Raw genomic sequence first — 17,190 nt, 5'->3', positions numbered from 1 at the left:
ACCACGATCCTCACTCGCCAATCACAAGTCGCGGGATCCGACGAAGCGCCACTTCGACTGGCTCGAGCTTTGCGCGTTGTGGGGTAAACAGCTCGAAACAGCACGCGGGTGTTTTGCATCCCACGGCTTGAAGTGGGTTCCCGCAGCTCCGAGATGTGCTGCCGCACCTGCTGGGCGGAGAAGCGATATGACGTCTAAGATGTATATCACGAGCCCGTCCTGGGTGGTTACTCTCGAACTGGCTGTTGACGTGTCGACCGCTATTTTCGCTCTGTTTCTTAGTTTGATAGTAGTTGCGGGGTGGCTTTTCGGACCATAGGTATCCTCCATTCAGTGAGAGATAAACCGCAAACATGGCAGTAACTGAGTCTTCGGAGTCGAAGTGCGATGTGTACGTACGAATGCAAATAAGGAAGGATCTTCGCTGACATAGTACAGTCTCATCATTGGCGCCGGGCCAGCTGGGTGAGCATTCTCAACAAGCAGAGTCCCGGAGGTAGTCCATACTAACCAGACATCCCTCAGCATGATGATGGCAGCATGGATGGCTCGTATGGGCATCAATGCCCGCATCGTCGACAAACGCAGCACCAAAATCTACGCTGGACAAGCTGACGGTCTACAACTCCGGTCGCTTGAGATTTTCGACAGCTTTGGGTTTGCCGACCGCGCCTGGAAGGAAGCAAACCACATGATCGAGATGTGCATGTGGAACCCTGGCGAAGACGGGGTGTTGAGGAGAAGCGACCGTGTTCCTGACGTACCAGCTGGTCTGTCGAGATTCACGCAGATTGTGCTACATCAAGGGCGCATCGAGCGCTTCTTCCTTGATCACATCAAGAAGCACTCCAAAGATACGCTACGAGTCGAAAGAGCTGTGCTACCGGACTCGTTGGAGATTGACGAGGAAAGGTGCGATGACCACTCAACGGACAACTACCCCATCAAGGTGCAGTTGAGACATCTCACGGATGAGGAGGCTGCGCCGGCCCAAGCGAATGGGCAAACCGTTAGTGACGGGCTATTCAGGAGTAATTTGGTAGACGACGACACCGACGACTTGATCAGGAAGGGAAGGGAGAATAAGGGCAGCACGGAGACCGTAAGAGCGAAGTATATGGTGGGATGCGATGGAGCACATAGCTGGACGAGAAGACAGCTAGGATTCCAGCTCGAGGGTGAACCGACGGACTTCGTTTGGGGTGTTCTAGACATCGTACCCATCACCGACTTCCCCGACATTCGCAATCGATGTGCCGTCCATAGTGCATCTTCTGGGTCGCTGATGGTCATTCCTCGCGAAGAGAAGCTGGTTCGACTGTACATCCAGCTTACTGATATCAAGCCGGACGCCTCAGGTCGTGCTGATCGGTCGAAGATCACGCCTGAAACTATCATCAAAGCTGCGCAGAAGATCGTTGCGCCGTACTCACTGACCTATGAGTATTGCGACTGGTTCACTGCGTACCAGATTGGCCAGCGAGTCGGTACGAACTTCGACTACCAAAGCCGCGTGTTTCTAACTGGTGATGCGGTGCATACCCACTCACCGAAGGCTGGTAAGTTCTGACCCATCCTGCATATGCTTGGATTGCTAACAAAGTATGAAGGACAAGGTATGAATGTCAGCATGCAGGACTCATTCAACCTGGGATGGAAGCTAGGGCTGGTCGTCAAAGGCATCGCTCAGCCCTCGATCCTGAAGACCTACCAGTCCGAGCGACGCAGAATCGCACGAGACCTCATTGACTTCGACCACAAGTTTTCGCGGTTGTTCTCAGGCCGCCCGGCAAAGGATGTCATGGACGAAGCGGGCGTGAGCATGGAGGACTTCAAGCAAGCATTCCTCAACGGAAACATGTTCGCGTCCGGTCTCTCCGTCGACTACGGCACGAGCATGCTCGTCGCTAAGCTAGGCAGCTCCGCTGATCAAGGCGACGGCACAGATGTATCAAGCGCACATCATCGAAAGGTCGTGGGCAGGCAGGAGCTCGCGACTAACGTCAAGCTCGGCATGCGATTCCCAAGCTACAAGGTCTTGAACCAGTCTGATGCACGGCCATGGGAGTTCCAGGAGAAGCTGAGAAGCGATGGACGATTCCGCATTATCGTATTCGCCGGAAATATGGTCAACCCACAACAGCAGGCTCGCCTGAAGGTGTTCTGTCAGCACCTCACTTCGTCTGCTCTCCTTGCGCCGCACGTTCACAAGAGCATCGCCCTCCTGACATGCCACGCTTCCAAGCGCACTGAGGTTGAGCTCCTGCGCGACTTCCCAGACGTGCTGCATCCCTTCGACAGCAAGATGGGATGGGACTACGACTCGGTGTATGTGGACGACGTCAGCTACCACGAGGGTTTTGGCGATGCCTACAAAAACTACGGCGTAGACAAGGAGACTGGGTGCGTCGTGGTGACAAGACCGGATCAGTATGTTGGATACGTGGACTCGGTGGACGAGGAGGGCTTTGTTGGTGTGGAAGCGTACTTCAAAGGCGTGCTTGTATCCTAGACGAACATCTCAAGCGCCTGTACTCCGTACCTGCAGCCTGGCAACGCGAGAGCCCAATGGCAACTGGCACCCGAAGTTTCAGACGTGTACACCAGCAGTAGCACTGCAGCGGACTGGTTGCACGGCGACTAGTGGATCTGCTGCGGAGGTCCAGATTGGGTATGAGTTGTCGCTGGTCTAAGCCACGCGCCAGGCCGCCTTATGGATCTAGCGCGTGGTTGCTGGGGAAACGCCCGAGTTGTCAACATTCACACCCCACGACTCCGCTGGGTCCGACAGCTCACGCCGCCCTACGACAGCAGTCCCACCCAATTCGAGACTCATTCATACCCAATTTTTGGCGCATTTCCATCGTTACCCAAACTGCAGCAGGGACAGTCATTGCATCATTGAGTTTATTGTCTTTTCGCAGCACACACAGCGGCGCGCGTCGCAAGGATGAACCGGCCCACGACGCCGGATGGCGGACGCTATGGACGGCCGCCTGCATACGACGAGGATGAGCTCTTGCCGTCGATGCAAGGGAGCTCAACAATGCGCTTGTTGACAAACGTGGAGGACAGCTACCAGTGAGTGTCTTTGTTGTGTGTCGTGGTTTCACTTTCACTTTCACTTTCGCATTCGCTTTCACTTTCACTTTCACTTTCACTTTCACTTTCACTTTGACTGTCATTCCTGTACAATCCGTCGTTTCGTACCCGAGATTGACGTCTCCCTGCACGCTCAGAAGACGCTCGTTCGACGACGCTTCAGATTTCATGTCGGGCGCGAACAGCACCACGGCAGCGCTGGGCGAGAAGATGACGCCGTCGGAAGTGGGCAAGACGAAGACGGCCGAGGCCGACATTGTCGATTTCCTGCGCGAGGCCGGCGATGCGCTGAAGGCGTCGCCGTCGCATGCCCCGCCGTCGCAGTCCATGCCGCGGCGGAAGACGCTCAAGTCGCGCCTGAGCGACTCCATCTACGCGTCCAAGCCGAAGCTCGAGCCGTATGACCATGGCTTACCAATGCAACCTCTCCGCAGACCAACAGAGCCCGCCCCGCGCGCATACCACCCGACCGCCTCGTCCGTGTCGGGCCTCTCGCGGACGCAGTCAGTGCTGGACACGGCGCCCAACATGCCTCCGCCCGCCGACGGCTCGTCGCCCCCGTACCAGCCATACCGCAGGCCACTGTCGGCCGACCGCCCCTACTCGCCCACGCGCACCTCCTTCGACTATGCCCGACCGCCCGCATCGACACAGTACGAGCCGGAGACACTAGACGGCAGCCCGCGACCAGGGAGTCCGACGCGACCCGGCAGTCCTAGGCGGCCACTGCCTCCCCAGCCACTCTTCGCTGGTGGCGCCCGACCCGTGACCCGCGACGCAGAGAGAGGCGGAGACATGGGCGACATGACCGCGATACCCATCGACGACGACCCTTTCGGCGACGACCCTTTCGACGACGATAAGACGTACGACCGCCGTCCCGACTTCGAATCGCGGGGCTCCTACATGTCCGACGACACATACACCGACGGCTACACGAACATAGACGACAAGGACGAGCACTATGGGCCTGCTCCCACCGGTGCGATGCCGCGGCGAGGCGCACGAGACGCCGTCATGACGAAGAAGGAGGTCCGACTGATCAACGGCGAGCTGATCCTGGAGTGTAAGATCCCCACCATCTTATACAGCTTCCTCCCACGGAGAGACGACGTCGAGTTCACCCACATGCGCTACACAGCCGTTACCTGCGATCCAGATGACTATGTTGACCGCGGATACAAGCTGCGCCAGAACCTCGGAAACCCGCGTGAGACGGAGCTCTTCATCTGTGTCACCATGTACAACGAGAACGAAATCGACTTTACACGCACAATGCACGGTGTCATGCAGAACATCAGCCACTTCTGCTCGCGCATGAAGTCACGGACTTGGGGGAAAGACGGCTGGCAGAAGATTGTCGTATGCATTATCTCCGACGGACGAAGCAAAGTACACCCTCGTACGCTGGATGCCATCGCAGCCATGGGATGCTTCCAGGAGGGTATTGCGAAGAACCACGTCAACCAGCGCGAAGTCACAGCGCACGTCTACGAATACACAACACAGGTCTCGCTCGACTCGGACCTGAAGTTCAAGGGTGCTGAGAAGGGCATCGTGCCGTGCCAGATGATCTTCTGCTTAAAGGAAGCCAACTCGAAGAAGCTGAACTCGCATCGATGGTTCTTCAATGCTTTCGGTCGTGCCTTGAACCCGAACATCTGCATCCTCCTCGACGTTGGAACGAAGCCCGGGCCCAAAGCGCTGTACCACCTCTGGAAGGCGTTCGACACCGACTCTTCCGTTGCCGGAGCCGCGGGCGAGATCAAAGCTGGCAAGGGCAAGGCCTGGCTCGGTCTTCTCAACCCGCTTGTCGCGTCGCAGAACTTTGAGTACAAGATGTCCAACATCCTCGACAAGCCGCTGGAGTCGGTCTTCGGCTACATCACCGTGTTGCCTGGTGCGCTGTCAGCGTACCGATACCATGCGCTACAGAACGACCACACAGGTCATGGTCCGCTGAGCCAGTACTTCAAGGGAGAGACGCTGCACGGTCAGGATGCGGATGTGTTTACTGCGAACATGTACCTTGCTGAAGATCGTATCCTGTGTTGGGAGTTGGTGGCGAAGCGTAGTGAACAGTGGGTCTTGAAGTATGTCAAGGCTGCGACTGGTGAGACTGATGTGCCTGGTAAGTCGTGCAACTTGCTCAATAGTAGGACAACACTAACGATTGGTAGACTCGGTGCCTGAGTTCATCTCACAACGTCGACGTTGGCTCAACGGTGCCTTCTTCGCAGCCGTCTACTCACTGCTCCACTTCAAGCAAGTCTGGTCGACCGACCACACCCTCTGGCGCAAGATCCTCCTCCACATCGAATTCGTCTACCAGTTCGTGCAACTTATGTTTACGTTCTTCTCGCTTGCAAACTTCTATCTCACCTTCTACTTTGTCGCCGGTTCGCTCGCTGACCCAGAGATGGATCCCTTTGGCCACAGCATCGGCAAAGTCATCTTCTACATCCTCCGCTACACCTGCACGCTACTCATCTGCATGCAGTTCATCCTCTCCATGGGTAATCGTCCCCAAGGCGCGAAGAAGATGTTTCTCTGGAGCATGATCGGCTACGGTCTCATCATGGCGTACACAACCTTCGCCTCCATCTACATCGTCGTCTATCAGCTCAAAAACACCGACGCCCCCAAAACAATCGGAAACAACACCTTCACCAACCTCATCATCTCCACAGCAACAACAATCGGCCTGTACTTCCTCATGTCCTTCATGTACCTCGATCCCTGGCACATGTTCACCTCGTCCGCGCAGTACTTTGCTCTGCTACCGAGTTACATCGCGACACTACAGGTCTACGCCTTCTGCAACACGCACGACATTACTTGGGGCACCAAGGGCGACAACGTGGCCAAAACCGATCTGGGTGACGCAAAAGCCAAAGCAGGGAACGTCGTCGAGCTGGAAATGCCCTCGGAGCAGCTCGACATCGATTCGGGTTACGACGAAGCCCTGCGCAACCTGCGCGACCGCGTCGAAGTCCCTGAGAAACCCATGAGCGAGAGTCAGCAACAAGAAGATTATTATCGCGCGGTGAGGACGTATATGGTCGTCATCTGGCTCATCAGCAACGCCATCCTCGCCATGGCCGTCTCCGAAGCGTACGGCAATAAGAAAGTCACGAATAACTTCTACCTGACCTTCATCCTGTGGAGCGTCGCCGCGCTCGCATTTTTCCGCGCCGTTGGCTCCACTTCCTTCCTCATCATCAACAGCATTCATACGGCGATGGAGACAAAACTCAAGTGGGAGGACAAAATTGAGGATAAGAAGGGGGGCACGACGGGGCTTGGGGGTGGCATTAAGAGTAAGAGGAAGGGCAAGTGGTGGAAGTTTGGGTTCGGAGGGAGTTATGGCGGGAGTGTGGTTAGTAGTGCGTGGTTCAGCAAGTCTTCTATCTCCAGCAAGCTCAGTAGCATTTCGCCGAGTAACTGGGGTGGGAGCTCGGTCGGGCGGTAGATGTAGCGCATGGAAGCGAGGCCGAAGGAGTTCTCGACTCGAGGCTTGGTTGGGAAATGATGCGGAAACGGTTGTTGTGTAAGCAGTCAAGAGAAGGAAGAAGGTTACGAATTCACGAAAAGTAAGTAATGTTGGGTTTTTGGCGTTTTGAGCAAGCGTTGGACATTACTTAGATACCTTACCTGTGCACGTCTCGTCATGTAGCAACAGTGAGCGGCATTGGAGATACGAATAGAGCTTGTATACTGGGGATGAGATGTATATAACGAAAGCATATCCTTCTTCGTACAATTGATCCAGTGACCAATCTCTAAGATAGTGGTGCGATCGATGTTATGTATGCCGCTACCTCATGCAGGCAGGCGCAGTTGTTGCATCACCTACCTTGGGCGGCAGACCAGATCTGCTTGGTAGATACAAGATGTACAGCTTTTAAGGGTCATGATACTAATTGCTATAACGAAGTACGTAGCTTATCCATAACAACCTCAAAATCAGATGATCCATTTTCACGAGGTTCTACCAACTCTAATGGAGTCAAAGGTCCCCATTGAAGCTTCTGCTCTAGGTCCTCCCATACACACGCTTCCTCCGCCGTCACCTTCATCAATAGCGGCCAGTCCCTCGGCTTTGAACGGAACGGCATCATCTCAAGGAGAACTGCGAGGTTCCGGACGCAAAGGCTTCGATCAAGGACCCACTCCAAGTGTTGATGAACAAGCACGATCAATAGGTCCCCGACAGTCTTGTTATAGTCTGGAACTACTCTGTAACCAGGATCCATGAGAGCAGTCATATCATATATCCGGCCCCTGACATCGGAACAGACTAGCAGCGCCTATACCAAGGCCCATGCACCGTCTTTCCATAGGGTGGAACAGCGACGGCTGCAGTCATTTACATTGTACCACTGCTCCTGCACGACGAGAACCTCGATAGTCGCAGTTTCTTGCAATGGGGTGACTATCACGCCGTTCTTGGTATAATTGCCCCATCTGAAAGGATCGGAAATCTTGAAATCCACAGAATCGGCAAACCACATCCCGAACACGTCCCAGATATGCACACAAGCTACACGTAAGTGACCACATCGTAGCCTCAGCTCCATAGCCAAGACGCATTCCTTAATAATCCAGGATCCTGACCCGTAGTCGCGCTGGAGCAGTTCTAGGACCCCGTCGTACAAACTTCCCAAGTTAAGATACTTGTTGCTCTTGGAAACTGGGTCCACAAGAACATCCATGGCTTTGTGCACATCTTCGCTCCCAACCCCCCAAGCCAAATCAAGACTTGAGAAGCTTTAGTGTACATCTGCTCCTATAAAGTGGCCTGCTGGTTTCTTTCCAAAATGCTCGTGTGACTGATACACAGCGCGTCGTTCAGAGATACCGTGTATCAGCATTTCCACAGAGTTGACCCAGTCGTATCCGATGGAGGAAATCCTAGAGACTTTGTCGAATCGAGTAAGATCTTCCATTCAAAGTGATTGCATTCGTAGCTTGTCCATCCCCCGCATGTATAACAAAGCGATATATGAACTACCTTTGTTCTTAAGTTCGTCAAACGAGATTGCACGAAGGGTGTAGGATATCGGTGCATCGATCGAGGGGTGGTTCACAATCTCCAATACTCGGATGTGAACCTTCATTCATTGGTAATGGGGTAGCGTCGTAGGTACTTTCCGATTTGGTGGTTCATGTGTTCGTCTCAACTTCCTTGATTATAGCAGCATGGCGGCGTCGAACGACCTTATCGACAACAATTCTGCGCGAGGTCGGATTTGTGCGTTCTATTTTCCGTGTTCGCAGCTGCATCGCGACGACTGTAATGGTCGCAAAGGTAATGGTCAGTTTGGTAATAGAATTGGCAATGGCAAGGCTGAGTTGCTGGTGCCTGTGAAGAAGTGAAGGATCCACCAATCGTGTGCTGACGGCCAGTCTTTTCAAGAGAGACAACGGCGCATACGGAAAATTGTGCCAATTACCGACGGCATTAAAGGTTGGATGTGGCCGTCAAATCTTTCTGTGTATATATGAGTGTTGGTGTATGAGGCATGGTGTCGGCAAGGATGAGGTGGAAACCTGTGACGGTTTATGAAGTGAAGAGGTCATGTCTGCCACGTGTGCTGGTGCAGTACTCTTGCCTGTTCCAACAGCACTTTCTGGCTGCACGACAGATACGTCATGTAAACAGACCCTGATGATTGCCGGGTGAGAGACATTCACAGAACAACACAACAGAATATACCGATTTTACTGCTTCGCGCGGTTACCCCTGACTTACTGCCCTGCGCGGTTACAATTTCACTTATTGCATTTACTGCAACAAAACCTAATGCAGAAGTGGCGCATGACACTCGACACATGTTGGCGGTGCCTCGGCCACTCAACTCGACGGTATGATGAGTACTCATGTACATGAACTGAAAGTGACATTGCATGCAATCATACCTCAACCCAGTCATCGTCTGTTCGATCCATGCGTAGTGCTTTCAACGCAGTTCTCGCACTGCCGAAGCGTCTCTGCTCTTCACCACCTCAAAGATAACTCCAGGCGTACCTTGATACGACCAGAAGGCAATCTCCACGTCCGCTGAAACAACGTAGCCTGAGTTCGCATAAGAGGGTTCCACTTTTTGTACATTTCAGGATGGAAATGATCGAGCTCGAGTGTTTCCATGAGGCACTTCGCGTTTGATCAGAATGGCTATCGATGATGTCCACAAACAAATCTACAGCAGACTTTTTGTTGTCTGGTAAGGTCCTGGAAGAGTCAGGATGCATGAGAGCAATGATCGAGTAGACTCGATCCCCGTAGATCAGCGCAGCACAGATCCCGAAGTCTGAGGCCGCAAGGATCGACATATCCACGCTTCGACGGATCCTGCCAATTCTCCCGAGCGTACAGCATCTTCAAGGCAGCGTTGCGGAGTAGATGCCACATACCACTTTCATATGGGGATATGTTGCAGTAAATGCAATAAATGAAGGTGTAACTGCACAGGGCAGTAAGTTAGCGTAGAACCGCGTGAAGCATTAAATTCAGTATATTCTGTTGTCGTTGTTCCGTGCTGACCTCTTACAAGGCCATCAGCAGGGTCTGTTTTATATGACGTATCTACAGTGCAGCTGAGGGTAGAAGGTGCTTGTTGGGACAAGCAAGAGTACCGCACCAATACATGTGACACACGTGACCTCCTTACTCCATAAACAGTCACAGGATGTGCTATAGAGCATTTCTCTAGATTGAAGCTATCTCGCAAGATTCCGCAGGTTTTCTGGGCTTGCACCTCTGGAACCACAATATAATCGTTTGCGAAATGTACGGACCCTCCTGAATTTTGGCACAATAACTGTGGAAGGGTTGACACTGCAACGGACCGCTGGCAAACACTGCAACGGACCGCTAGCGAACAATAACTGTATGTACCACAGTATAGTATGCAGGCACACATGTAAGTGATTAATTGTTTTGGTGCCCTAAAGTATCCCACGTTCTGCCCTGTGTACTGGCACCCAGACTGGCACCCATCCCATCAACCAGCCTTAGCTAGCCACTCGGAAGCTCTTGCTCACCTATGACGTGTGTTTGATGATATTGAGCTAAAAGCCAAGGGGCTTCGTACATTTTGCAAAGCACCGATATATCATAAAATGTGACTGCTCGTGTCCAGTAAGGATGTTTGGTAAGCTCCTTCATGCCTTCAAAAGGAATGTCTTTGAGGATGGTCGATGGACAGTTCTCTGGCCAACGGTATGGAACGAAATCAGTATCTTTCAGAAAGGTCATCGCGCGAGTAAGGTTCCGAGATGCCGGTCCAAGCCATATCAGCACCTCCGAAGCTCTTGGATATACCCGACCCATCAGGGCAACTTGTTGATTGCGCTCCAAGACGTTCGGCTGATCTATACAAAGTGTGTCGACCTAGAACATCTGCACGTGATAGACTTCTCGAACTAGATCTGCGTGTGCCTGCTGCAAGAAGCTACATGAATTTCTGCCGACAAGAAATTGCGACCAGTTTAGGAGTAACCCTTCCTTATCCTTAGCGTCGCCTCACATATAGGATGGTGCAGTAAAAGGTAGAGCGTTGTCTAGTCTGGTGACATGGAGCTTGCACGACACTGGTGTTTTCGAAGGATCGTCTTCTGACCTATCCCGCAGAACCTTCAGAAGTCAAATACACCCGCTGGTATCACATGGTATCGGGACAGCGTTATATGTACTAACTGTAGTCGACGGTGATAATGCCGCTGAAACCATTATGATCGATGAGGTAGGAGCTGTAAACAGGACAGTTCCAAATGGGCGTTCTTCTTCGTAATCTATGGTCTTACTTGTGAAGAGATGATTGCTGGTAGACCTGTGAGTGATTTGCTGTGGAGTGTAGGAAGTAAAGACCAAAGGTCAGCGATCAAGTTTCATTCTTGCAGTCTCAGCTGAACGACAAAAGGACCAGGGTAAGCGGAGGCACCAGCTAGAAAGCCACAACATGCTGTGCAGCGGCGCACGATGGAGCTTGGCTTAAGCGCCTTGTAATAGTCCTTGTAAGGTTAGAACTTACCTCTGAATTCGCTCGCTCTGATGGATGAAAACATGATTGGCTGTCACGTTTAGTGCGATTATGGTGTAAGTGAAGGTGTCGCAAGAGAGGAAAGTGTAACAATTACAAGACAACAGTCACGAATGGGGCAGCCACGACTAGGATTATTATACTAGTTTCCTTCCATCTGCGTACTGTGCGTTGGGTATCCTGAGCCGCAATTCTCGTTCCGACAATAAGGCTCCCCCTTTCACCCAGTCTACCACAGACCATTCGCGATCACTTGATTGTGTTGTATTTCCTCGGTGAGAGACAGGTCAGTTAGTCTTGAGAGCTCTTGGACCGATCCATGAGGTTTGACTGTAGACCTGTTGAGGGTGGTTCGTAATCTCTCCTCTAACCTCAACATCCGCCATTTGGAAATTCCCCACGTCGATCTCCAACAGCTGTCGGAGTGTCCACAAAATCATCGAACTTTTCAAGTTGCCTTGTACGTTGTGCTGATCGACAAGCTCGAGGGATAAGTATGTACGGGATTTGTTGTAATCAGGTGTAATATCAAACCTCGGATCAAGCAGCAACAACATAGAGTAGAGCCAATCTCGAGGATCCGAGCAATGCATTATGCTAAGCTTAAAAGACCAATATCGATTATGACTCGTCCGGAACTTGCATGCCACTGTTCATGCATGTTCATTACCAGCGCTTCCAACAAGAAGTGGTTCTGATGGTATTATTGAAGTGCTTCAACTACAAAAGAATTGGCTCAAGAACCGTATGTCGGAGAGTCTCCTTGTCAAACTAAGTAGTTGTATATTGCAAGAGGCATCAGAAGCTACCCAGAGGCTCACTTCACCCAACTTATCAAACTAGCTAAAATAGGAAATTTACCTGCCGTACTACTGTTATTGTCTGTAAAATAACCTATCCCAAGCTGTAAGCACGTAACAACGCCAAAACCCGAGCGGTGATTACGAGTATAGGCCTCAACCGTACAGTACTACGTCCCGTTGGACACGCAGGTGGTTGAGGTATGGTTCATAAAAGAGTGACGCGCTTTAATGATCTCAGTAGCAGGCGATGACTGAACTGGAGTGACTGGTCAGATGCATCACGCATACACATGTTGCATTCAGGCCAGCACTTCAATGTCGCCGCAGTATATGTTCGACCTTTTCCTCAGTAGCGCATGTTATCTATCGTTACTTTGCCACTTACTTTTATGAACCTTAGAGTCGAAGATCGAACAATACGTGATGGCTGACTTGAAAGAGATCGAAGAATTGGAAACCACGCAAGTATGGGAAGTGGACAAAAAAGGGTAAACACGTCAACTTCACAAGTGGCCTTTGCTCCTACCCTACCGCTTGAAGCTCACGCTTTGATCCGGATACGACACCGCTCAAGAACCCTACGGGGAAATCCTGGCGCCTTTCGAAGAATTCAATGGTTTCAAAGGACCTGAAAACGTTCGAACTGAAGCTCAGACTCTTAAGGCTTCAAAGAGCGAGTATTTCCGTGCCGTGTTTGGCAAAAAACAGGCCGGGTGTGGAGAGGTCCAAGACAATCAACGAGTTGAAGCACCAAATGAGGTTTGAGCAGCTGGAGCCTGCCGAGTTTGTCGATGATGTCTCCGGCACTACTGCTCTATTCTTTTCAACTGCACCTGCTGAAGTTCCGAAGGATAACGAGTCGTCATCCGGCCGACTTGCAGTTTGCACACCATTCGTAGTGGCACTGCTGCACAGATATTTGACGATGTTCCTGGAAGCGTTCTACAGGTTCTTGGTCTTTGCATCAGGATTGCAAGGAGGTATTCAGAAAGACCCGACACAAGCGCAGAAGCTATCAGACCCCAGCATCTGCCCTTGCACTGCTCACTGGTGGAGACGAGCAACTTCCCGAGACACGAGCCGTTACCCGCCGTTGAGAAGTCGGCACCAGAGCAGACGGATTCAAGCAACTTTTTCGAATGGGCTCGGGACCCTACCTGTGTTCCTCGGCGCGGCCAGCACTTTATTCCAGAACCCAGGCCCAAGCCAGAGCCAACGATGTTACATGGATACATACGCCGCCAGCTCGAAATGGGTTGGTCAGTGCCACGTCAAGCGCACAATGACTTTAAGGTAATGACTGAGAACTTGGTAAATACGTGTAGCGGAACCTTCCGGGTCAAATATAGTAGTGTAACTGTAATTGCAATCGTGTGCCGGGCTGTGATGACACAAGACCATGAGTGTTCGTTGAAAGTGGGCCCAGTGAACTCCGCGCTAGAGCCCCACTCCGCGCTCTCGGCAAAAGATCCCTGTCCAAAAAAGAAGTTTCCCAGCAGCGCTCAGAACGCCATAACCAAACCACATCTCCACGTACACACCGCAATCATGTTCAGCGTACCCGGCTGGAACGTCTCCGCGCCAATTGCGGCTCAAGTGGAGCAATCGAAACCCCAAGACCCGAACAAACTGGGCAAGAAAGCACAGAAACGGAAGAGGGCGCAGGAAGAGCAGCAGGTCAACACCGAAGACCTTGGAAAGCTATGGGAGAAGGCGGAGGCACAGAAGGCGGAGGCACCGAAGGCGGATGCACAGAGGGCGGAGGCGCCAAGAGATTCAGATCTGCCAGCACGAGCGCTGGAACGGGCGGCGCAGGACGACGCTGAGGCGGCAGCTGAAGGAGAGAAGAAAAGCAAGAAGAGGAAGCGCGGACCCAGAAAAAATGCTGCGACGAAGGAGGCTGCTGCTGCGAAAGCCGCAGAAGCTGGCGCTACAGCAGAGGGAGCCGCTGCGCCGGTGACAGGGCCGAAACCTGCTGACCCAGAGTCCAAGCGGTCGAAGAAGAAGCAGAAGAAGGAACACAAGGCACAAAAAGCAGAGAAGGCAGAACTGACAGAGGATGCTACCAGCAAACCCGTCGAAACCCCCGCTCTCATGGACGCCGTCTCGCTCATCCCCGAGCCCGCAGGCCTCACACCCCTTCAGAAGTCCATGCGCAGCAAGCTCGCCAGCGCGCGCTTCCGCCACCTAAACGAATCGCTCTACACCAAGCCGTCCGCCGACTCGCTCTCGCTCTTCACCGAAGATCCGTCCATGTTCGAAGACTACCACCGCGGCTTCGCGCAACAAGTCGAAGTCTGGCCGCAGAACCCTGTCGACGACTATGTAGCAAGCATCCTCGCACGCGGATCTATAAAGATCGCCAAGGACCCATGGAGAGCACAAATGCGCGAGAAGAAGAAGAAAGGCGCCACTATTGCAGCCGCCACCGAACCAGAAGAAGAAAACAACCACCCGATCATCCCAAGAGGAAACAACAAACCACTCCCCCGAACCCACGGTGCCAGATGCCTAATCGCCGATCTAGGCTGCGGCGTAGCCTCGCTCTCCTACCGTCTGCAACCGCATCTCTCCTCCCTCAACATTGACATCAAATCCTTCGACCTGTCCCAACCCTCCGGCCCCTCAAAATCCCTCGTGACAGTCGCCGACATCTCTTCCTTACCACTGAAGGAGAACAGCACTGACATTGCAATCTTCTGCCTCGCGCTAATGGGCACAAACTGGCTCGATTTCATCGACGAAGCCTACCGGATCCTGCGGTGGAAAGGCGAGCTCTGGGTCGCAGAAATCAAAAGTCGCTTTGGGCGGGTCGAGAAGAAGAAAGCTGTTCCCATCAACAGTATCGGCTCATTGAACAAAGGCGCCAAACCACCGAAGAAGAAGGGGCCGAAGGAGAAGAAAAAGGACGATGTAGAGGGAATAGAGGATAGCGCCGACGAAGCCGAACTTGCACAAACCGTCGACGGCGCATCAGGCCCCGAAGGCACCGACGTATCCGCCTTCGTCGACGTCCTACGCACCCGCGGGTTCGTGCTAGACGCGCTGCCCGAACGGCCCGGAGACGCGATTGATCTGAGCAACAAGATGTTTGTGAAGCTGCAGTTTGTCAAGGGCGCGCAGCCGACCAAGGGCAAGAATGCTGGGTCTGAGGGGACGAGTGCGGGCGCCAAGGGCAGCTTCAAGACGAGTAGTGCACTCAAGATGGGGATGAAGGGGAAGAAGTTCAATGCGGTTAAGGAGGAAGAGGATGAGCAGAGTGCAGCGAAGGATGGGGCTGTTCTGAAGCCGTGTTTGTACAAGATTAGGTGAATGATGCATAGCAAAGCACAAGTATGCACTCGAATGCAAAACACGATTGAATTTTTGATGATGATTCATTGTGTCTACCTAGTCTATACCTAGGTAGCTTCTCGTGTCCTGGTACACCGACTTTGTATAGATGTTTCATCTCAATAATACAAAGGCAATGCTGATGCCGTGAGCTCGAAGCTCGCCATCTGAAGCGTAAAAAGGAAGGGTATCGTCGATGACTCAAAGTAAGTCGTACGTGGCACGGCCGTATAGCTCAATTGAAACCCATAAGGATGCTAGCGGCCATATCGAGGTTGCCGCCAGCAGCTTCCAGAGCTCCGATAACCTGTGCGCGGGAAGACCCAGTGCTGCCAATGAGGGTCTCAATGTCTGCCTCGGAAAACCTACTGCTGGACGATGAGGACGCTGCCGGTGCCTTGCCAGCTGCACCACTGGGCGCTGGCTGTGACTGTGGTGGTGACGTTGAAGGTCCTGCAGCAACGGATGGGTCGGCAGATGCAGTGGCACCTGCAGGTCGCACAGCGCCCGTCTTTGCGCCAATCTCGGTTCCGTTGGGTCCAGCGACAGTGGGCTCATTCATTTCTGCCTCTTCGAATGATCTTGGGATCTCGGATTCGTGCAGGAACGGTACTTCGATGCCCTCGAAGCAGAGTGCGTTCTTCTCGAGATCAATTTTGGCCTTGTAGCGCTTCAACATGTCCAGCCCGAACAGCAAATCCACGTCCTTGCCTTCCATGACGGTAAACGCGCAAGGCATCTCTGCGCCGCCGATCTTGATAATCGCATGATGCACACGACCCAGAATACGCGCCGTGCCGACACCGCGAGCTACACCAGCATAACGAGTATCCATAAGACGCATTATGCCGCACCTCTCGGCGCACTCAGGAGACATGATGGTAGCCTGGGCGCCAGAATCGACGAATGCTTTGACAGGTACGCGGTTGACTTCAGTGTTGACGTAGAGCATGTGCACGCGCACAAAAACTAGTATATGTTAGCACAAGGTAGGGAAGTGATAATCAAGGCAGAACGTACCCTCAGGGTTCTCATTGTACGCCTTTTCCAAGTTCTCGACGACGCGATCTTGACGGATGAGCTCTTCGATCTTCCTCTGCGCATCGATGTTGAAAGGGTCTTCGTTGAGCAGGGCGATCTGGTTGCGGCGCTCCCGCTCGGCTTCCTGTTGCTGACGCTGCCTGTTGGTAAAGGCCTCTCTCCATGTGTTAGGGTCCATGACGGCAGCAGCGAGTCCAGGATCCTGAGCGCGCAGACCGGCTATCTGACGAGGGTCACTTAAAAGTTGCTGGCGCAGCGCCTCAGGATCTGGACCTCCTGTTGGTCGTCCTGTGTTCCTGTTTCTGTTTGCCTGTTGAGAGTTCGGCGCAGGACGAGCTTGCCTGATAACGACTGCTAGCATCTCGCCATCTCTTATACCAGCTTCTTCCAGTGTTTGTGTCTCGCTTGCCACCGGTTGGCCGTTCAAATAGATACCCTGTGACGCGGCAGGTTGGCTCGTCTCGACCTCAATGAAACCCTTGAGGTCCTTGATGGTAAGGCCTGGCGGTAAGTCCAGGGTCAGCAGATCGTTGTCCAACTGCGACCCCGACGCGGTGATAGATATGGTGACGCGGGGCCTGATACAGTAACGAACAATGGTTAGCAGTCTACTTTCAGATGTAGCACAAGAACGGTCTCGGCGAGCACTCACATGGTGGGCAAGAATGGGTGGCGGATTCCTTGGGTATATGCAGGTGTTTCTGAAAGGAGGCAAGAGAGTGTGGTACTGTGTGCAGAGCGTTGTTGTAGGCGAGGCTATGGGTGGACAGTGGATGGCGGGGTGGTGTCTGGGATCTGTGTGTGGCGGGGGTGGTTCCAGGAAGGTGAGTGGGTGCGCCCGGTGAAGCTTATAAGGGAGCACGCCG

At 52.9% G+C, this 17,190-nt stretch overlaps 3 protein-coding genes across 3 annotated transcripts; 2 read left to right on the top strand and 1 right to left on the bottom strand.

Moving 5' to 3' along the window:
* Window positions 1-83: 83 nt before the first annotated feature.
* Window positions 84-6,842, top strand: BU25DRAFT_452770 (glycosyltransferase family 2 protein). Its single transcript, XM_033709811.1, has 7 exons — window positions 84-391; window positions 439-465; window positions 526-1,559; window positions 1,611-2,430; window positions 2,549-2,671; window positions 3,036-5,233; window positions 5,283-6,842. Exons 1-7 carry the CDS (start codon window positions 354-356, stop codon window positions 6,572-6,574), a joined length of 5,532 nt encoding a protein of 1,843 aa, XP_033555602.1. The 5' UTR covers window positions 84-353; the 3' UTR covers window positions 6,575-6,842.
* Window positions 6,843-10,123: 3,281 nt separating this feature from the next.
* BU25DRAFT_354614 (uncharacterized protein) lies at window positions 10,124-10,495 on the bottom strand (the record flags this gene model as incomplete). The annotated part of the gene is made up of 1 exon (XM_033703517.1): window positions 10,124-10,495. A coding segment is annotated over one exon (372 nt), but the record flags the coding sequence as incomplete, so codon positions are not given.
* Window positions 10,496-13,501: 3,006 nt separating this feature from the next.
* On the top strand, window positions 13,502-15,280 carry BU25DRAFT_416175 (uncharacterized protein; the record flags this gene model as incomplete). The annotated part of the gene is made up of 1 exon (XM_033707716.1): window positions 13,502-15,280. A coding segment is annotated over one exon (1,434 nt), but the record flags the coding sequence as incomplete, so codon positions are not given.
* Between the last annotated feature and the right edge of the window lie 1,910 nt (window positions 15,281-17,190).

The sequence above is a fragment of the Macroventuria anomochaeta genome, assembly GCF_010093625.1.
Source record: "Macroventuria anomochaeta strain CBS 525.71 unplaced genomic scaffold BU25scaffold_56, whole genome shotgun sequence".
In the NCBI taxonomy this organism is placed as follows: domain Eukaryota; kingdom Fungi; phylum Ascomycota; class Dothideomycetes; order Pleosporales; family Didymellaceae; genus Macroventuria; species Macroventuria anomochaeta.
The sequence above is the reverse complement of the archived record's forward strand: the minus strand, read 5'-3'. Positions and strand labels throughout refer to the sequence as shown.